The sequence below is a fragment of the Megalobrama amblycephala genome, linkage group LG14, assembly GCF_018812025.1.
Source record: "Megalobrama amblycephala isolate DHTTF-2021 linkage group LG14, ASM1881202v1, whole genome shotgun sequence".
NCBI classification, from domain to species: domain Eukaryota; kingdom Metazoa; phylum Chordata; class Actinopteri; order Cypriniformes; family Xenocyprididae; genus Megalobrama; species Megalobrama amblycephala.
Genome location: NC_063057.1, coordinates 12,626,727 through 12,649,980, shown reverse-complemented (window position 1 = coordinate 12,649,980; position 23,254 = coordinate 12,626,727). Strand labels below are relative to the sequence as shown.

Here is a 23,254-nt window from a genome sequence, read left to right as displayed (position 1 = left end):
ATTTTTCTCATTTATTCACTGACTGCTTGAGAATTTTTTTAAATATATTTGATTACTAAACATTTCAACTTTATTTAATTGCAAACATGAAATCACAAAAAAGGGTTTTATTAAATCAAAAGGAAAAACATGCATTATAGTAAGTTCAAGACTCTTTAATACTATACAAAGGAAAAACTACACAAATACTTGTGTGGGGCTTTCATAATCTAGTGGCTGGAAAATGTTATTTTAAAAAAAAAAAAAAAGGGAAAAATGCATTATTGTCAGCTGCACAGCTTAACTGTACTACAGATAGCAGCAATTAACTGAACCCATAAAGATTATTTATCATAATTCATTCATCAACTTTTGTCATTGGTCTGAAAGAATTTACGTGATTTAATTGGCAACAACACAGAACCCTTTCAATTTATACATACTTGATCAGGACAACCAGCATTATCTAGTAAATCTCCTCAATGGGTTAATACACCTCTTTAGCTTCAGCACTAAATAAGGAACAGAGCAAACCTTCTTCTGGCATTGATTTCCTTGTGTTTGCAATCTATTTTCTTTTTTATTACTCAATGTTGAAAGGTTACAAAGATATTATACAGCCTATCATCAACTAGTATCAATAGATAAATGGGACTGCATAAATGAAAAATATAAAGAGATTTTCCATGCCCCGGGAAGATTTCTTTTAGGTGGACACTCAGTACACAATGTACAATGGCCTTTACATAAGTCATAAAAACAATGAAGGACTCTTGTGTAGGTTCAGAACAAAACTGCTGGTCAAGTAAAATGGGGCCACCTTAGACAGCAGGTTCAGGCTGTCTTACAACCTCATCGAGTTCAGCAATGAAGTGTTGCAAGTCCTCAAGACATCGCTCACGGATCTCAATCAGGTTCTCTTTTAGTGGGTTCTGCAGGTGCTTCTCTAAGCTGGGTTCCTTGGCCACCAGCATCTTCACCACCATGCCAAACGTCTCACAGTCCTGACGATAGACCTATACAACACACAACCCAATGTTTAAAATTATAATGCAGCAAAATTGACAGAGTGATTTAAGAAAAATTATGTATCAAGCATGTATGATTTGTCAATGGGCAATCCGAAATCTCCACATGACGGTTTATGTTCATGTCTAGTTACTTAGAAAAACTACAACTCAAAAAAATAAGAAACTTTTCAGAAAAGGTATCGTAAAGAATGTTAAATGTGCTGTATTTATGATTTTTATTTCCATTTGGTTTTCTAACCAACACAGAAACACATGCCTTGACATGCTCAGGCAACAATTTCTTGATAATTAAAAATCATTCTGGAGCTCAAGAATAAAACTTTTTTACCCTACTGGCCCGGTTGAACAAATCATTCAAATATGTACTTACTCTGTTGATATTTTCATTGGCAAAATAAAATAAAAGTTCCATTTAAAAAAAAGTCAGGATTAATTTTAATAGGGAACAATATAGCACGCATGTATTTTACTTGGCAAATGCATTGCGTTGGTCTCAAGACCCTTTTAATCTAACCTTTTCTGTTCACAGAAGACATGAGGATGGAGAGCAGTTTTGTTGTATATTCAGAAGAACGTTCTGTCTTTCTGATCTGCCATCCAGACGATAGAACAAAGCCCCAAACCAAAACTCTCAGAGCTCAGTTATGTTTACTGTGGTTGGATAATCAAACACTTCTGGACATCAAAGCAATGTTTCAGACCCAGGGGAGTCTGCATAACCTCTGCAATTACCTTCACTTACACACAGCCCTTAGGACATGTAACTTATAGCTGATGATCATATCTTGAAATTTACTCTACAATTTACACAAGGAGACAAAGATAAATTCAGATTGTCATGAGTTTGCGATGGTACAGAGCAACACAATGCACCCAAATGATGTGAAATCTGAAAGAAACTGACATCAACATAGTTTCCGAAATGGCCCCAACATTACATAACCAGACAATTACATCTGGAAGCACTTAAAATATAACAGGAACTAAAAACTTTAGACATAATAAAAAAAATTAAAAAAAATAAATAAAAAGACAATTCATATCCTCAGTGATTCCCACTACCAGCCCCCACAAGCTCAAGGTCTGGAAAGAAATGTGCCCACCCAACTAATTGTGCTGACTAATAATTTTTGCAGTGAGCTCCTCGTTAGCTTTCACATGAGGGCTCTTTCCCATGGCTGAGTCAGGTTCTAGTAAAATGAGATCACCTGGTTCCAGGAATCACTGAGGCCCACACACAAAGCCCAAAAATTTATTTTGTGAGAACTGCCTCTAATAGTCATTAAGTCAAATGGCTTCAATGAGAAGACTCTAACAGTCAATTAGAACATTCCAGAATAGAATGGATAAATGATGTAGAAAGGAAGTTCTCTGTAGCCCGAGGCTGCGTGTTAAGAGAGACTGCAGTTAAAGAGTCAATCTGTGGGATGGTTTAAACTGCATTAACGTTCAACCAATAAACAGAGTTTCTGGGGCCTTATATCCTGCAATGCAAGAAGCACCGCTCGCAGAGAAGTCACTTTCAAACCAAGCAGCATTCTGTTGGTCTTAAACAAGAAATCTGTGTGGGGAAATGTTTTACCATTACATAAAATTTGCGATAGTGCAAACTCCTATTTAAATGACTGGATTTCACCCACTAAATTTCAGCAAGGAATGGTAAATATGACCAACAACTTTAGTCTCTATGATATCCAATCTATGGGATTTATTTTAGTTGTAACAATAATAACACACTTCTCTTCGACAAACCACACAATTTGAGGTGCCATTTATACTGTACCTGCAGCACAAATTGTGCAGGACAAGTTTAATATTTTGGGGTTAAGAGTTTGTTCAAAGCTGTAACCAAATATGAGTAACATGTCTTGGACAAATGGAACTGAAAGATATAATCAGTATACAAGATTACCAGCATGAATAACTTTTTTTTTTTTTAAACAACTATACGTGTGGCCTAGAATTCAATTCACGATGTCATCCGAGTACAGTAGAAAAGACTTCTAGGCTCAGAATAAACCACCACTAAACTCAGTAAGCAAGGGTGTTAGCAGAGGTTAACAGGAAGTTCCGAAAGACCACTATTTTTAAAGTGAATGCTACTTCTGCTGCTTTAGAACAATTAGAATAAACATTTTAATAGTATCAGTTGAGATTATTCAATGTAACTTTAGGGAAAAATATCTGAACACCTATAGCTATATCCTATTTTTAGTTGTTTTATAACCTTGTACATACAAAGCCACTATAGCCATGCTGAGATTAAATAATTCATAACAATGCCAAGAATGCTGGGAAGCGATTTCCTAGAGCATGCTCTACTTCCATACACTTCCTGTGAACCCCACCTCTGTTACCCAATCAAACAGGAACGCTGAACGAGACCTCGCGAGTGTGTGTGTGTGTGTGTGTGTGTGTGTGTGTGTGTGTGTGTGTGTGTGTGTGTGTGTGTGTGTGTGTGTGTGTGTGTGTGTGTGTGTGTGTGTGTGTGTGTGTGTGTGTGTGTGTGTGTGTTCTTGTTCAGCCTTTCATGTGTCATTTTTGTACTGTGGGAGGCTGATTCTTGATTCCGGGTAAAGATAGCAAAGAATAATTCAGGAAGGGTGGGAGAGACAGGGAGGGAAAAGTGGGAAAGTATCTATACACTAATAAGTGGTTCATTGAAAGTTCAGTTATAGTTTAGTAAGACCAAAGTTGGTTTTATTATATGAAAGTATTACATTTTGGTGTATGAAATTTCAATATATTTAGCTGTATGGCCAACATTATGGACTCAATACACAGAGGCTACAGCTAACATCAGTTCAATGCAATGAAATTCTTCAATGGAACTGTTTGTCTTCAAAAGACATGACCTAAAACCACAAAGCAGTAATTTACAATCCTAAATAATATTTTATTCAAATGCAAGGCAGATAAATGCAAAATGAGTTATACTGTAATGTCTGTGATCTAGAATAGGAGGTTAGAAAACATTAGTATAGCAAAAAAACAAGTGGGATGGTCTTTGGGGGTAACAGTGTATCAGTCTATTATTTTATTTGATCTGACATTTTCAGATCAGACACATCAAAACGATTAAAGAATGAAGGAATCAAACATCCCTGACGGACCTCAAAAGCTTTTCTTCAGACCCAGATTAAGGCTCACCGTGGACTGCAGAACTATCACAACAAAGATGCCCTACTTACAATACTTTAGCAGTAAGGAATTCAGTCTCGTTAAAATCACACGGGCTCATCTGTAAAATAAACATCTTGCCGGTCATAAAACATTCGAAAGCCAACTAGATTCCTCTTTGAGCATGACCTGAACTGAACTTGCATTCACTGTCATGCTGAAACATAACTAATTTATAAAAAGACCATATGATTGACCAAACAAAAAAAAAACTAAGGAATAGTTTTTCCATAAATGAATTTTTCATTATTTACTCAATCTCATGTTGTTCCAAAACTCTGACTATTTCTTTGGTGTAACCATCTTGAAGAATTGTACTGGTTGCCATTTTCCATTTAATTAGTCCCCATGTGGACATTGGCTTTCAAGCTGCAAAAAGGATGCGAAAGCACCATAAAGAATCAAAAAATATCCATGATGATTGTGCACTAGAAACTCTAAGGTTTCTGAAGCCATGTGAGTTTTGGGAGAATCAAACTGAAATTTAAGTCATTATTTACTGATAACCCTCCTCAGTAAACTGTTAAACACTGAACAGATCAAGTCATACCCTATGTGAGAGTGTGAATAAATCAATGGTTTTAGTTTCAATATATCTCCAAAAAGGACAGATGAGAGTACCGGGAGTTTATGCGAGCTGCCGGTATGCTATAATCACTCCCGGTAGAGTTAACAGCAAAACAGAAGTTTCATACTGCCTGCACAAACACCGGGACATGCACTGTTATAGTCTGGTTATAATCAAGTAAACAACACATAGCAGCTTTACGTCATCGTTCATTCCTCAAGTCTATGGAAACACATGGCCGGTACGCAACAGGATCCAGTTCGCCAGGCCGAGAACAGGCTCTGGCTCAATAACAAACCATTATGGTGGAAAAGAGATATCAGTGAGTTGAACCCAGCAACCAGATCAGACTAATTCATGAATGAATAATTCAAATAAACTGAAAAGATTCAACTATTCATTATCGAATCAGATAACTTGTCACATAAACTCTCATGACTGAGTCAAGGAAAGCTAGGCCAACTGAAAATTTCTTGTTTTTCACACACAGCCATTGTACAGTCATGGACATGGAATATAGAGCATGAATCGTACAGACCAGTTTTATGAAACATCTGGAGCTTGAAATCTTCAGACCCTGCTTAATATTATTGCATGGAAAAGATTGACCGGGACATTATTATTCAAAATTTCTCCTTTTGTGTCCCACAGACCTTTTATGTGCATATTGTTGAAGTGTATATAAAAGCATGCTGTTTAGAGCATGCCAGCTAAATGTTTGTTGAAAAAATGTAAAGTGAAGAGTGTAGAGATGGCTAGACCAGATTGAAGGAGAAGCTAAACATCTGGTGGACACTTAAACAGAAACACACACACTTTGTGAAATAACAGGCTTTGGCCTGAAAGGCATCCACACACTGTCACTCAAGTATGTGTGTTCAGGGCAAATCAAAACACACTTCAACATCAACAGAAGTACAGAAAAAAAAAAAAATCCTGAACAAATTACAGAAATGTAGATATGTCAGTTATTTATGTACACAAAGATGCTTAAGTGTTTGTTTGAGAATGCAAAAAGTTATTTAAACACGAAAACGGACTGATTCAAAGGGATTCCTGTGAATTAAGAGGAAAACTAGTCCATGCATACAAAAATCAGATGTGTTTTCTATATGTAAATAGCCCAATAAAGCTCAAGGTTGGGTCAAAAGCTGACAGTTAAAATCTTGCAGAGTCAGCAGCTATTGAGCCAAAGGCTGGTGCTCAATAGGAGGGCTGACTCACCACTCCTGGGGGATCCCACCTCTCATTTAATAGGGCCAGTAAAGAAGAAGAGGAGAGAGCATGAACTTTATTATGATCATTTTGAAGCTGAGACAGTGGGTGTTTTCCCTTGTATCTCCTTAGTAGAAGCAGTGACCAAAAAGGAGGGGAAAACGAAGTTTGTTATGATGCTGTTGAACATAAATTATGCAACTTCTATTTAAATAATCTCTCAATGCATTAAAGCATTTATTCAACTATAATGTAAATAGCTGAACTCTTTCTTTAAAGGTCCCGTTCTTCGTGATCCCATGTTTCAAACTTTAGTTAGTGTGTAATGTTGTTGTTAGAGTATAAATAAAATCTGTAAAATTTTAAAGCTCAAAGTTCAATGCCAAGCGAGATATTTTATTTAACAGAAGTCGCCTACATCGAACGGCCAGTTTGGACTACATCCCTCGACTTCCTTCTTTAATGACATCACTAAAACAGTTTGACTAACCTCCGCCCACAGGAATACACAAAAAAAGGGGGCGTGGTCTTGTTGCGCTCCCACGGAGAAGAGCAAGAGTTGCGTTTGTAGAGTGTGTTTGTCGCCATGTCGTCGAAACGCTTTTATTTTCATCCCGCAGTCCAATTACCTTTGTTTGGCCTTCCCAGGGACGCTGTACTTAGAGATCAATGGTTACAATTTATGTTTAACTCGGTTCCCGAAAATTATAATCCACATGTAAAACTATGTGCAGCACATGTTTACAATAACACTGAGCGCATGCATCTCCACGTTATGGTAAGAGGCGTGACCTTTCCGGGCAAGGTGCGCTCAGAGCCATAGAGGCTCTGGGTGCGCTAAGCTGCTGTCGAATCACAACACAGGAACCGCTGGCACAATCAGAACTCGTTACGTATTTCTGAAGGAGGGACTTCATAGAACAAGGAAGTCATCAGCCCATTTTTATGACAGTGGAAACAGCGGTATACAGATAAGTAAATTATGTGAAAAATACTGTTTTTTTTACACGCGAAACATGAACACATGTTATATTGCACACTATAAACACAATCAAAGCTTCAAAAAAACCACGAAAAACGGGACCTTTAACTCTGGCAGTCATATTAAAGGGTTAGTTCACCCAAAAATTTAAATTCTGTCATTAACTACTCACCCTCATGTCATTCCAAACTTGTAAGACATTCGTTCATCTTTGGAACACAAACAAAGATCTTTTTGTTGAAATCTGAAAGCTTTCGGTCCCTCAGTTGACAGCTAAGCAACTACCACTTTGATGCTTATAAAGTTAATAAAGAGATTGTAAAACTAATCCATATGAAATGAGTGGTTTAGTACAAATTTTCTGAAGATACTCAATCACTTTACATGATGAACAGATTTAATTTAGGCTTTCATTGGACTAAACCGCTTAATTCATATTTTACATCTCTTTATGAACTTTTTGAACCGTCAAAGTGATAGTTGCGTAGCTGTCTAAGGAAGGACAGAAAGCTCAGATTTCATTTAAAAAAAAAAAAAAAAAAAAATCTTCATTTGCGTTCCGAAGATGAACAAAAGTCTTATGGGTGTACAATGGCATGGTGAGTCATTAATGACAGAATTTTAATTTTTGGGTAAAATATCGCTTTAATAATATACAGAATCCTAAACAGGAGGCAATAAAAATGAGTGGCTATATTTAGAACAAAAATGACACACTCTTCCCACCTATTTTAGATACTCTCAGACCTACGGAAATAAAAAAAAAGTTTAAAAGCAACTGGGGTGTTTCTCAAACCTTCTCAATTTCCCGAGCCTTGGCAGCAATAGCTTGAGCTCGTCGCTCCTGAAAGTCGTCCATGACGGATGAAGCTTCATCCACAGTGGCCTGAACTTCATCTGTGGGCCCTTCCACTGCTGTTATATCTTCCTGCAGTACACAGAACCAAGCGTTGTTAAAGGCTAAAATAATCCAGAAACATGTTCAGCATAAAACATCCCAACAAATGCAGAAAATCTACATTCAGAAAAGTAGGAAAGAAATATGCTTTTCCCCCAGATAGAAAACAGGCAGAGCAGAAAATCGCTGTGTAACAGAATGGAAACAAGTCATTTACTTGGACCTGAAGATACTTTTTGTCTCAGAAAATGCATTGTCTCACGCCAATTAATCCAACTTAAACCAATAACAATAATTTGTTTTAATTGGGAAGGAATATATATTTGACACAAGAACTCCAAAGGTATTACAAACAAATATGAGCCCACCACAGCAAAATACATGCACTTCATCTGTTCTTTGTTCTTCAAACAATGAATCCCCAAAACAAGTGTGTTTGTTGAACTTAAGAGACCGCCTATCAGGCCCAGTTTACACTGGCAAATTCTTTTCATCTAAGGCACAAGGTTATGGCTTATGCCCCATGAACAGAGCTATGGAAGAAGATCAAAGGCTCAAGGACTGAGACGTCCACTAACTAGAAACAACTTTCATCTGCACATGGTTCAGAGGTGAATCTAAGTGATCAAACAAAAAACTCACACAGGTTCTTTAATAAGGCATTTCATGTTGCTTTGATTCACATATCACAAATTTATTCTGGATAATTCTATTTGAGACCTGTGAAACCTCCCGGCTCCCTCTTTAGTTACATCACATTATATTATACACATGTGTATTAAAATAATATTATAAATATTAAGTTTATTTCTGTACATCACACATAAACAATACCCCATTGTGCTTTTTTTGGTGTTGCTAGCTACTAACAGGACATAGTAAAAATTATGAAAATATTTTTTTAAAAATCCCAAACATTTTGTCCACAATTTGGGTAGCAGAGCTGAGAAAATGTACACACAATTATTTGTTATTTAACTACTTAAAAAAGTTTTTCTTAAGCTTCTTAAGGAAAGCGGTTCTGTCCCATGTACAGAATCAGTGAAAGAACTTATTGCATAACAGATAAAACTCCATAAATCACAGAGGAGATTAAAATTACATTTAAATCATTTTGTGAAAAAATAAAAATTATCAAAAATATTTTGCATGTTTATTCATGATTGTTAGTTGACCTAAATACAAAATAAATAAAAAAAAAGGAAAAAAGGAAAAAGAGGAGAGTACATGAGAGAAAAAGTGAAAAAATTTATTTTAGGCTCTCAGTGTTCCCAAGAGTATGTCCAGAGTGCTCTGAGCCTCCGATAAGATCTTGTGATAAAGGCGAGAGTTGAGCTAATGGATTTCACTCTCTTTTTTTAGCCTTGGTGCGGCCTGGGTGGCCCTATGAGGTCCACAAACTCTCCTTCAGCGACCCGCCGTGTTGTGTGTCAGAAACGTGCTTACAGTCTGAATAAACACGACACGGACCACTTGCCTTTCATGCGCCTTTCAGGACCCTTTAAAACCCATCATATGAGGAGAGAGAGAGGAAAGTACAAGCAAACAGCTTTTCAAAATGAAGGAAACTGGTGGAAATTCAAAGAAAATTTGTGTTTTTTTGATATCAGCTGAAATGGCTGGCATGTCACACTTATTTTTTTAGTTGATGAAAGGGTGTGTTCTGGTAAGCACATCTGTTTGGGAGCTCTGTGTGTGTGTGTGTGTGTGTGTGTGTGTGTGTGTGCGCAACTCACCTTAGTGACTGATACGGAGCTATGGGGTGAACCGTCTCGTGATGCACTCACGGAGGGGCCGGGGGGCCTTTCCCTGTCTGTAGAAGATGAAAGACTGGTATCAGAATATAAGAAACAAAGCATCTGTTGTAGGACGCAAGCCAACAATGCAGCTATAGTTTGGACTTGGATCAACATCCCCCAGAAAGCCATGGAAAATGGCCTTGCTTGACTCATTTTGGTGCTGTAAACGTTTTCACATGCTGGAACGGATCCTGCTCGCTTTCCGAACATCCAGCTGGCATGCAGAACCAGGTGGTTCCCTCACTGCCGATCAGGGCTCTTCCCTGCAGGCAAACCACATCCAGGTGCCTGCAGTGTCACCCCGTGACCCTCTCCGTGTGAGCTGTGGGCTCAACACCTACGGATTCGTTCGGAAAGAGATGGAGCGCTTGCCAAATTGATTTGGAGCGGAGAGAAGCCTATGACCAGAAGTTATGTTTAGATTTAAACAGATTTAAGATTCAAATCTAAACCTCCTTGCGATGTATGCATGACATGCTCTCAAAAATCTGGCAAAGAAGAGTAAAAAGGGAATGGATGAAAGCAAGAAAAGAAGGAAAGGTTTAGCAATCAGACACTCGAACACACGCCTGTGGACTTTTTACGATCCCTGGCCATAGGAAGTGAGAGGAAAGCAGACAAACAAAACGAGGCTCTACGATGGTGCGATTAGCAACGCTTTCTCTCAAGTTACTGTGACTGCAGGCTGACCTTTAACTTATAAAGCAAAGCGAAACAAAATCTCCTTGTGTGTGAGCCATAAGCTTCCTTTATAAGAATTCAAAAGGAATAAGGATTATATTCTTCCTTTATAAGGATTCAAATAAGGATTTTTATTTTTATAAATACACTACCATTCAAACGTTTGGAGTCAGCAAGGATGCATTAAATTGATCAAAAGTGACAGCAAATACGTTTATAAAGTTACAAAAGATTTCTATGAAAAAAAAAGAAGCATTTTTGTTTCTGAACTTTATCAAAAAAAAAATCCTGAAAATGAAGTGTATCACGGTTTCCACAAAAATATTAAGCAGCACAACTGTTTTCAACACTGATGATAAGAAGACATTTTTTGAGCATCATTGATTTCTGAAGGATCATGTGACCTTGAACACAGGAGAAATGTCTGCTGAAAACTCAGCTTTGCCATCACAGGAATGAATTACATTTTAAAATATTTTCAAATAGAAAACAGTTATTTAAATTGTAATAATATTTCACATTACTACTATTTTAATGTTACTCTTCTCAAAGAGACTTATTTCAAAAACCAACACCAACCTTTCAACGGTAGTATAGCTTTGCTAGCATGCCTCTCGTATCAATTTGCATTCATTTATTTATTTGGCAAATACCATGTAAAATGTGGAAAAATGTACAGTCTGCCAGTCATTATCGCACAATAAACCTCCTCAGTATGATACAAGACCACACGGTTGTGTTTATTTATACCCAATGATAATGTCTGCCTGTACATTTATGTAAATACATTTTCCATTACAGATCCATTAAGCAGTTATATTGTTTAGTTTTAGATTACCATTTTCCAACATTTTTGCCTTAAAGACTTCTGTGTTCACAACCTTTTTGCAAATGAAACAAGTTTTTTGCAAAAAATGTAAAATTCAATTCCTCATAGTTTGACCTGAGCTGAGAGTCCTACACTCTTACTGGTAGCTTTAAGCAACACATTTAAAAGTTTGTGACCAACAGGTGATAGAATTGTGCTGCGTTCTGCAGGCTCACATTTCAGGTGGGACTTTTGATGCATAATAAATGCCCCAACCCCTCCCCCCACCCTAAGGACACCGTCTTACTCACCCGGTCCTCTGCCTGGCACAAATGGCTCCTCATATCCTGAAACAGATGAAAACATTTTTGTACATCATCAAATGAAAGAACACAAACCAGCACTGTAAATTTTAATGAACAACAATTCAGGTGTTTTAATGCATTTCTTTCATCAGTAATAGCGGTTAGATCATACAGTGTCATGCAAGCCTGCTCTATCTTTTTAGAACAGCATAATCTAGAGACTCTCACTTGGAGTATGTCAACCCAAACACGTGCATCCAATATTGGCTGCTCAAAGCGTCTCTCTGGAGCTTATTACTGAGGATCTCATTATAGTAACAGAGAACAGGGAAACAAACACAGATGGGAGTCTTTATTAGGACAGCTTTGAGTGACATCATCGGTGATCGGAGGTCTGTGGTGGACGCTTGGGTACAGTCATGTCCAAGCCTGTCTTTTTTCAAACATGACGACTCAAATCAAACCTGTCTGGGAAGCGTTTGTGATGTTTATCTAGTTTATATGAGGAATAAAGCAACCAGGCAATGTCTTTTCCCTCTGCAGCTGGGCGTATTAAAGGAACACTCCACTTTTTTGAAAATAGGGTCATTTTCCAACTCCCCCAGAGTTAAACAGTTGAGTTTTACTGTTTTCGAATCCATTCAGCCGATCTCCGGGGTCTGGCAGTACCACTTTTAGCATAGCTTAGCATAGTTCATTGAATCTGATGAGACCAATAGCATCTTGCTCAAAAAAATGACCAAAGAGTTGATATTTATCCTATTTAAAACTTGACTCTTCTGTAGTTACATCGTGTACTAAGATCGACCGGAAAATGAAAAGACCGGAAAATGAAAAGTTGAGATTTTCTAGGCCAATACGGCAAGGAACTATACTCTCAATCTGGCGTAATAATCAAGGAACTTTGCTGCCGTACCATAGAGACAGAGCGCATTTAGGTCACGCCCACACTGGGGGGTGGGGGGGTGGCAATCCAACTGTCTCCATTGACTTTGTATTGCGTGAGGCAAAAAAACAGAACAATGCCTTAAAGCTGCTGTGTTACAAGGTGTACAGCAAACAAGCTAAAATACCCAGAACTACGTTTTTATAAGCTACCGAGCCGTAAAAGCCAGCCTTTAAGGAGACAAAAGTGGATACAGGCAATAAGAAGTGAAGCATCAGCAGGAAGAATGGGTAAATTTTGGGATCCTGACTCTCAGTATGCCCCAGTAAGCCTACGTGTGCAGTAAACATTTAGTCACTGTTAAGTCAAATATCAGTTTTATATATTATATTTCCTGTCGCTGATTACGTTCCACTCCAGTGGGCGTAGTTCTCATAGTAATATGACATGTCGCGCTCTGTCTCAATTGCCTGGGACCCACTTTATATTAAGTGGCCTTAACTACTATGTACTTACAATTAAATTAATCATTTGATACAATGCACTTATTGTGTATATACATGTTTCTACATTGTACTTATATTATAACACCTGCATGTAATTACATTTGTAATTAATTTCTGTAATTACATTTATAATTACACTGTTGACCCATCCCTTAACCCTTACCCCTACCCTTAAACCTACCCATACCACCAAAGCTTTCCCTAACCTTACCCGTATCCCACCTCAATAGCAGCAAAAGTGTTTTTCAATACAATATGAACACAATAAGTACATTGTACTTATTTTTTGATGCAAGTACTTAGTAGTTAAGGCCACTTAATATAAAGTGGGACCATTGCCTGTATCCAGTTCCAACATTTCATTTTCCGCCGGTCTTAGTACACGATGCAACTACATAAGAGTCAAGTTTTAAATAGGAAAAATATTGAAACTCTTTTGGTCATTTTTTTGAGCGAGATGCTATTGGTCTCATCAGATTCAATGAACTATGCTAAGCTATGCTAAAAGTGGTAACGCCAGACCCGCAGATCGGCTGAATGGATTCGAAAACAGTAAAACTCAACTGTTTAACTCTAGGAGAGTTGGTAAATGAGCCTATTTTTTTTAAAAAGTGGAGTGTTCCTTTAAAATGCGCTTGCGTGCAAATTACTCAAGAAAGCCTTTAAATCAATCAAAAGGCTTTCACGCATTTCAAAAAGTCCATGATGTGTCAAATGCTACACTGCAAGCTGTGCGCTGACCCTTGGTATAATCTACAGTCTGTGTGTGTGTGTGTGTGTGTGTGTGTGTGTGTGTGTGTGTGTGTGGGAGATCCCACCAATGAGATTTGTCCAATGAAATGGCGAAAGGCTTGGAAAACTGTCTATACCTGGGATGCGAACACCACAGGCATTAATCAATTTAAGTAAAATGATTTCTGAAGGATCTTGTGACACTGAAGATTGGACTAACAGCTGCTAAAAATTCAGCTTTGCCATCACAGTAATAAGTTACATTTTAAAATAGTAAAATAAAGAAATAGTTATATTAAATTGTGCTTATATTTAGCATTTTTAATGTATTTTTAATCAAATAAATGGAGCCTTTGTGAGCATAAGGGACGTTTTTAAAAAAAATCTTACTAACCCCAAACTTGTAATATAAATCAAAATCAAAGAAACAATAAAAAGTGACTAATCAAATATTTGACTGAAGATGTTCATACTTTTCCCCTGCTGGGGCAGGAGAGGATGCACTTTGCTCCGCTCTGGTGAGTAGCTGCGGCTGCTTATGCTGGACCCCGACCGACTGTGAGGGGAAGGGGGGACGTCCCGCCGGGCTGGAGAGCGTTCACGTACTGGCGGAAAGGGTGCCTTTCGTCTCAAGTTGTCTCGCTCCTCCCTGTGACAGAGCACAAACACCAAGTTTTAAGTATCTGTTCCCTAGTAGAACAATATGGGGCATTTAACATAACATGTTTGAATACAAACCCCCGGTCAAGGTTCATTATGGCCTGCATGAGGGTGTCGTCTCCTGCATCAGGGGCAATTGCAGGCAGAGCCCTGGGCTGAGGATAAGAACCCTGGACTCGAGCATTCGGGGGAGGACCTGCACGATTACTCGGTCTGAACCGGGAAAGGAAAAATAAGACAAATATTTGCATTCACATTATAGTTAAGAAATATAAGCTTAAGATATTCTCATTAAACAGTTAAATAGATACTAAACCAAAACAGACAGAATTAAGATTAAAATGATGTGTTAAAAAAAAAAAAAAAAAAAAAAAAAAAATCAATGTCTGGTTTAAGTAGCTGTCCACTGTCCTCTGACAGGTTAAGAATGAGGTTAAAGGGGGGACAGTCTGTTAATCTAAGACGCTTGTTTATATGAACCATGCCCTGTGGGGTCAGACACTGAGAGTGTACTGAGATGAAGGGTCAATGGAGAGGAGATGAGGTGAGGTGAGGTGTTTCCAGCGGCCTCAGGACTGGGATGGTCATTTCAAATGTTTACATACTTTATATTTTTATTCTGTATGTATACTGTTTTTAACATTTACAATGTCATATCTAACACTTATGACTTTCTTTCTTCTGTGGAGCACAAAAGAAGATATTTGAAGAATGTTTCAATTGTTTTGTCCATATTATGAAAGTCAATGGGGTCCAAAACAACGCTTGACCTCACTTTGATTCTTTGGACAAACAATAAATAAATCTTTTTTGTGTTGGGCAAACTCTCCCATTAAGAGTTGAATGACTTATAAGGGTCACTGAATATTCAGAAAAGCAGAGTCATTTATAATTCAGTATTGTCCATAAAGACTTATTTAAAACCTATTAGTTATGCAGGACATCCCTGGTCCTGATACTGAGGAGATTCTCTTAAACTAGTCTCCACACTGCCTCATTTAAGACTTTACCAATATGTGTAAGGACCATGCCAGAGGCTTCACATCCTGCTTGTAAAGTGCAACTCAATATAAACTGCACAAAGAGGAGGGCAAAATGAGGCTTGTAAAAAGTTGCAGCGCTGCCTAACAGAGCAGCACCGCAGCTCTGCCGAGTTCACCCTCAACCAAGACATTCATTAACACACATCTGTTCTAGCGGCAGTAAAACCCCCTTCAGTTTACTCTGCTCCCCCTCGACTTGGTTTCCCTGCCAGGGCCCTCCGGTCGCGCAGGCCGATTACGTGCCACTTATATGGCCTGCCGCGCAGGAGAGCAGGAGGACGTAAAAGAATCACAGGCACCTGGTCGGAGTGACCCCAGCCTGAACCCCAGCCAGGTTCCTCTCTCACAAACACACACGACAATGTGTCCGCACACAGTGACCTCGCAAAACTTTAATGACCCTCACATCTGTTTGAAGTGCAGGTGACCCTGTCTGCCCTGGACTAACACAGCAAATTACCACATGTCTGTCTTTACTGCCAATATGAAGCCAGGATATTACCCCAAGCCAAAAAAAAGGTTAACCTCTCACTCCCAATCGCAAGCCATCACAATGGATTAAAGCACTGAAAAGGTCAAAACAAGTACTTCAAAGAATGTCTGACATCCACGTTTATTCGAATTAGCAGGAAAAAGCTTAATACGACCATATAAAGAACATTTCTTTAAAAATGAATCTTAAAAAATGTCTGATTTTAATATGAAGAGAGGCTTAGGCTAGCATGCTTTACTGACTAATTACAAAAGCGCCACCAAGTGGTAAGACTGGGTTTTGGTCAAAATAAGTATTTTTGGTATTATTTATTAAATTGTTATTATTATTATTATTATAAATAAATATACACAAAATTAAATATATAAATGTGCATCTGTGTGTGCATGAACATACAAATTTGACCAATTTTATCACTGTCAGCATGCATGCTCAAGGTTTAGCCTCATTTATCAAGTTTCCTCATTTATCAAAAGTCTATGAAGAAATTCAAACCCTATGCAAGTGTATTCTGTTTCTTCAAGAAAAAAATACTGCAATCGTGTACAGACTCGTCGTGCGACATATATTTGACCTGACCATTTAAGAAAACAATGATGTCACCATTTAAAAGTTTTGCTGACTCTCTCTTTTAGAAGGAGTGTACCAACGCGAGGTTCATTTGGCTGCCCTCCATCCCTGCTGTGAACTGTTGCGATTAATTACTGGAAAGAGGCAGATTAAGAGATACAGAAAACACTGGGATGCTCACTGTGTTCATCCAGTTGGCAGACAGAGTGACTGTCTGTGGGTATTTCCATGGGAGTGAACCACAAAAAACAAACAGAGAATGTAGGACAACTCTGAGTTTGATTTATGCTCCGTATTAAGAAACTTCACTCTGAGTGAGAAGCCAAGAAACAAAGTATAAAAACAAGTTATTCAAGCTGGAGGGAACACAGCTTGTTTTCAAGAGGAACAGTTCTGCCATCTGCTGGAGAAATGACAAGAGCTTCAATGAACATGCCTACCCTTGACCCTGTTTACAACTCATATCAAGATCGAGAAGTGATCAGCACTAAATAAGAGGATCCAAAAAGGTCACTCAAACCACATTTGGAGGTTAACTTTTGCAAACTCTAATCTGAATATATGCCAAGAGAGAGTATTTCCTCTATTTCCAAAGAATAAAAAGGTTTGGTTTATGCAGAATATGCCCATCAAAACTGTAGGAATACATTTGTGGCAAGCTGAACTGATGAAATACCTGAAGTCTATCTGGCGACCACCATGAGGTTCCTCTCTTGGCCCTCTGTAGTACGGGAAGTCTTCCTGCTGAAATGCAAAACACAATGATATGATGAAAAAGTAAGACACACAGTTGCAATTGTTGAGTGTTTTCCATGAGATCCTTTTATTTTCCTTATCTTTTTCCTTTTATTTAACGGATTGAAAAACATTCCAAAGAGTCATCTCAGGACAATCAAATAGCAATAATGATAAAAAAGTAAGACAATATAAACAATCAATCAATAAATAATATATCTATGATACAAATAACACAAAATGTTTTACACACTAAAGCCCTATTTGGACAGGATTAGTTTTGGATGGAGAGGTGGGGTAAAGTAATTATTACCAGAGCTTCTCAGTTATTTTAGATCTGCCCGAATGTGCCATCTCAGTAATCATTATGGACAAAGTCAGAAAAGATTACGGCGACTTTTACCTTTTGTAAAAAGGTCTAGAAACATTACCTTAGGTAATGCTAATCCCATGCGGGTAGATTAGCTGTAAATATTCAGTAAATTCAGTTAATATTCAGTCATTTCCTGTTTAAAATAATTTTTTTTCAAGTATGGAGGCGTTTGAAGGAGCATTCAGTTGGGTTTTAGGTGGTGGGACAAGTCTGTGGCAAACCTCATGTGTTTTCCACATATCATTCAGATCAAAAAGAAGGTTGGAAGAGGCACAAAACTTCTTTTGGCTTTAGGTAAGTGCCTATTACCAACAGAATCCAATCAGAATTTATTTAATTTAAGTAATAAATCGTTCGACCGGACCTTACTGTATACTGTATTATGTATTATATACTGTAAAATTAATCCCGTCCAAACAGGGCTTAAATGTACTGAAAATAAAAAGGCAATAAATAAATTAAATTAAATTAAATTAAAATAGAAAAAAGAAAAAAAATTGAAACCATATCTGATCTTTGATGCTTACCCTTCGACCAGGTGGCCCACCCCTGTGGTCATTTGGAAATGAGTGATGGCTGTCTCCATGGTAACCTCTCTGATCCTCTCCATGGTAGTTGCGAGGGGCACCGTTTGGGTAAAACCGAGGGCCATCGTATTCAAAACCACGGCCGTAGTCCTCGTCCGGCCGCCCGAAGGGAGGCCTCCTATCTCCTTGACCTCCTCTTGGAAATGGACCCTGGAACATCGAAAAAGCTCAAGCCAAATGTCTGAACCAAATGTCTGATCATGGCCAAAACAATTATGACAAAAAAGTATTTACCACTCTTTCTGGAGGAAACCGGTCCTCATAAATATCTCTAATATTTCGATCTCTCCTAAAAGCCACTGGGGTACAAAAACAGACACAGATGACATACTAATAGTATTTAAAAATGTTATCACATCAAAGTTAAATGAATTTAATTAAATTAAAACTAGAGCTGCACGATTAATCATATCGCAATCGCAATCGCGATGTCAAGCTTGTGCGATTATATGACGCAAAATGCTGCGATTTTATGAAATAAAATAATAATAAGTTAATAAAAAAATAAAAAAATACATGTGTGGACACAACAACCCATTATCTGAGAGCTGTTTGCCCATTTTATACACCGCTAATAAAAAGAAGACCAGTCAGTTTCAGTTTAGGCAGTGGCATGTGTGGCGCGCACGGTCATGACTTTTCCGGTGTGCAGCGCAGAGAACGGGTAAAGATGGATGCGGAGCAAACGGTCACTGAACTGGTGGCAAGAAAAAACGCTACCTCTGTTATATGGCGATATTTTGGCTATAAGATTATAAACCCAGATTAGTAGTGGTTGAAGAGGAAAGAGAATTTAATTCGGTATCGCACGCAGCGCTGTTATCGGTGCGCACATGACGCACATACATACAAGGCTCGCGCGCACAGAGAGAGAGAGAGGCGCGTTATAGCTCGCGAACTCCAAATTGATTTCTCTTTTTCGTGTCCTCAGTGCACTTGGATGGTCACATACACGCATTATGTCAGTCAAAATACCCCTTTCAGCATGTATTCATGTAAACACATTCAGTTATGTCTTAATTGAACGAGGTGAGAATTCGGATGTATATCTGTCCGATGTGTGCGTGCATGTCTTACTCTTAAAGTGACAGCAACCTATAAATACCTGCTGTTGTCTGTCATGTAAATCAAACAACAAAACACAGCTTTAACAAAGATTAATCTATATTAAATTTATACAATGAACAGTGTCATTTTACATTTAATTATTACATTTCTGTGCATGAAAATTAATACTACAGTTAGACCTTAGCTAGACTTTATGTAGTATTTATCTATGCTTGTTGTAATTGGTGTACAGTATTTGTTCTTTTTACAGTCTGTTCACTTGCCTTTAATAATGTATTATTTAGGCTAGCAGTTTATGCTATGGTATCAGAATAGTTTAAGTGGGCTAAGTAATAAATGCAAAGTTAAGTTACCCCCATCCAATTTTTTATTTTTTTTTGTGCTGATCCGAAGTATGATCCGATCTGTGACGTCATAACCGTGATGTGATCCGAACCGTGAGTTTTGTGATCTGTTGAACCACTACAGATTAGTAAAGAAACAAATATCTTAAATGGGATTATAACAAGTTTGCAGTAATGCAAAGATGTTATTTAATTTCATAAAAATATTTTAATTTGAAAACGCTGTGCATTTGTTTGCTGTTGTTGCTAGTTTGAGTTGAGAAATACACATTTCAGCATTATCAGTAATCTGTGTGTGTATTTTCATTGAGAACCAAGCAAGATGACTCATGATACTATTTGTTTATTATATCGCTATCGCAAATCGCAATCGCAATATTGACCTCAATAATCGCAATATGACATTTTCCCCAAATCGTGCAGCCCTAATTAAAACTATAAAATAGGCCTATATGACAACCAGGAAACCAATAAATAACTTTAAAGACTGCATAATATTGACAAAAAATATATAATTATTACTCATATTAAATAATATTTTAATCACACTTTAAAAACATTCCTCTAAATTACTTACTTTTAGTTTCTGAATGGAAAATCGATGTCTTCAGCTGTATGACGGTTATCTAGGAACAAATGAGAGTTAAATGAGACAGAAATAGGCATGTATTAATACCTATACTGGGAAAATAATTATTTGTGGCCCGTAATTATTACTGATGATAAATATATATAGTTTTGCCTAACAGAATATATATATATATATATATATATATATATATATATATATATATATATATATATATAAAAAAAGCATTCACACTAACTTAAGTAACATGTCATGGAGAAAAGTCTTCTCTTTCTGGCAAAGTTTCAGAAAACAAAATACTTTATTGGACAAAGGAACAGAGCCGAGACACCTGCAGGACATCTGACCATCTCACTCGCAACTCACACTTTTATACAGCTTTAACCAATGACCTCATTTGCAGGTGCTGTTCTCCTTTTGTTCTCCTGGAATCTCACCAGTACTCCCAAACATTTTCGCCACAGTCACTTCATCAATTGGCTATCTTGTTCTATTTGAAAGGGTGGCCAACTGCCAAATAGTCTACATCAAAAACAAATTCTGATTGCCCCACATAGTGATTGTTCATTCTTTTTTTTTTCAAGAGAATATGTTGAAGGCCATGTGAACCAAAAGAGCAAGTGCAGATGCCAACCACAAGAAACTTGATTTTGTTGGGGTGAACAAATCCCATTCTTTCCTTTTGACTTCTCTCACAGTCGCCCATGAGGCCTTCAAAACACATCTGCCTTTTTTATAGCATTTAAACTACTTCTACAAAATTGTTTTATATAGGATAAATAAAATATTTTCATCACATGCAGGCTTTGTATTGTAGAAAATATACAGTATAGTAGTAAACACTACTATTTAGTACTTCTGATACAAGATTAACTGTTTAACCTGTTAACTATCACTGGCCCACAGCCATTACATATTTAAAACAGTAATAATGTCCTATACTAACCCTAAACTAATCTTGACAAACTATATATCATTTTGAAAGCTTGAAATCTCTAGTTTTCATATTTGGTGATTTTTAAAATAACCTTCAGAAGAGCAGTAATTTATCATTTTGCAACAAGAATATTTTCATACGCATTATTTTGAATAGCGATGAACATGAAAAAGAGATTGGTTGAAACATGTTTGTTTTCATGCCAAGACTTCAAAAGATAACATCCATTCAAATTTTTTTTTTAAAAAAAGGTCTGAAAATGTTTTTAACAGAAAATAAATAAATTTATGATTGTGGTGGCGAGCTATAACCCACATACATGTTGTTTTTATGTTTATTAGAGGTTGAATTCATATCAAATTCTGCCAAACTTCCCATACTACTTCTATACAGGATGTCTACTTCATAAATTGTATGAAAATTATGGAAATATATGGTTCAGATCACTCAAAGCATATATGGAAATGGAGGCGCCCTCATATGGTCAGTAATGGAGCTTGGTTGTCATCTAGTGAAAAAAATTTGGTACTGCGCCCAAATAAAATCTTACTGAAAGCTCATTTTTTGAGATATCAACCTAAAATTTGGAACACAACTTGTTGTGATTTTCTTGCAGTTTTAGAGTAAAACTTGTTTTGTAAAATGCATATTTCATATACAATATTATAATTTTACATGTTCATAAACTTAAAGGATTAGTCCACTTCAAATAAACTTTTCCTGATAATTCACTCACCCCCATGTCATCCAAGATGTTCATGTCTTTTCTCTTTTTTTCAGTCATTCAACTTACGGAACGAATGCAGTGCCATTTACATTTTTTCCGTAAGAATAGGGAAGGTGTAGGACATACAGCGTAAACTTTTTGGAGAATATGGAAATCCCATTTTGGAGGAGGCATTAGAAGGTGAATATTTCTTTATATAAAGCATATACAGTTGTATTTTTTTTCGGAAATGACAGATTGTTTCGCTAGATAAGACCCTTATTCCTCGTCTGGTATCGTTTAAAGCCCCTTGAAGCTGCACTGAAACTGTCATTTTGACCTTCAAGCGTTTGGAGGCCTTTGAAGTCCACTATAAGGAGAATAATCCTGGAATGTTTTCATCAAAAACTTTAAGCTCTTTTTGACTGAAAAAAGAAAGACATGAACATCTTGGATGACATGGGGGTGAGTAAATTATCAGGAACATTTTATTTAAAAGTGGACTAATCCTTTAAACTTCCATAACTTTTTTTCTCTTTCACTTTCATAATTCATTTCACTTCTACAATAATCTGCCAAATTTACAGCCTTATTTTTATATTACAAAGTATTCTTGAATTACAACTATTTAAGTTTGAATAGTGCATTTTCATGTCTATATAAAAAAGTGGGGGTGACAGTTAACAGGTTAAAAATTAAATATTAAAGGCTAGATGGCGTTGTTATGGACGACGGCGCGCAACCCCTTTTTCATGGCTGTATTTACAGTGCAGCAGGGCCCCGAGTTATTATTGTTTTCACAAAACATTTGCTATTAGAACACAAATTGTTATTGATAAATTGTAAGCAAATTCAGTCTCATTATTCCGCTAAAATATACCGTTCCTGACATAAAATAACGTTGCTAAGCAACAAAAATAACGATTTGATATAGATGCGCATTGAGAAGCTAATCTGCTACTAGATCGCTGGAATGCTGTATTGACCAATCAGTAACCAGAAATAAAACTAACCGTTTTATGATTTCACTGAAATAACATGGTATTATCTTGTATTATATTATCATCTGCTTTCAATATTGTGCTTATTAGACCTTTAAGTAAAAATGTTCATTGTAATCGAAACCTATACGTATTTTGTATCACAGAAAGCACGCGCTCATTTGAACCTCTCGTTACAGCTTCGCTGCGTTTACCTGTTTGGTTGTGCTACAATTCATAGTCAACGAGGAATCAACTCCAATTTATATTAAGTTGTGTTTTTACCCATATGTACGTATCTCCAGCAAACAAACTCTTATTTATAATAAACTCATTTACATCAGAAACTGCAATACCGTTTTTCACCAGTAACGTACATACTGAGAACACATGCATAACCCCAAAATACGCGTTTACATACCGTTCGCGTGCTTTCCTTGACATATCTCCTGTCAATTTACCATTCTTTTATCTTTTGTAGGCAAATAACTTTTATGAAATGATAATTATGATACGAAACGTGGTGATACACTCAGCCCGTTGCCAAACAAAACTCCACAACCACAGTCACAAAACACACTTCCGGGTCAAGACCAAAT

General features: G+C 37.1%; 1 protein-coding gene across 3 annotated transcripts; it reads right to left on the bottom strand.

The window, feature by feature from the left end:
* Positions 1-92: 92 nt before the first annotated feature.
* On the bottom strand, positions 93-23,254 carry pphln1 (periphilin 1). 3 transcript variants are annotated; one of them, XM_048157431.1, is made up of 12 exons: positions 23,077-23,254; positions 20,399-20,542; positions 20,021-20,069; positions 18,266-18,330; positions 17,972-18,181; positions 17,013-17,080; positions 14,309-14,443; positions 14,044-14,219; positions 11,453-11,488; positions 9,590-9,666; positions 7,752-7,883; positions 93-995 (listed from the first exon to the last, which is right to left on the bottom strand). In XM_048157431.1, coding segments are annotated over exons 3-12 (1,095 nt in total). In that variant the 5' UTR covers positions 20,022-20,069; positions 20,399-20,542; positions 23,077-23,254; the 3' UTR covers positions 93-800. The 3 variants fall into 3 exon arrangements, with proteins under 3 accessions (XP_048013388.1, XP_048013387.1, XP_048013386.1); XM_048157430.1 differs by lacking the exon at positions 20,399-20,542; XM_048157429.1 differs by lacking the exons at positions 20,399-20,542; positions 23,077-23,254 and adding an exon at positions 22,871-22,909.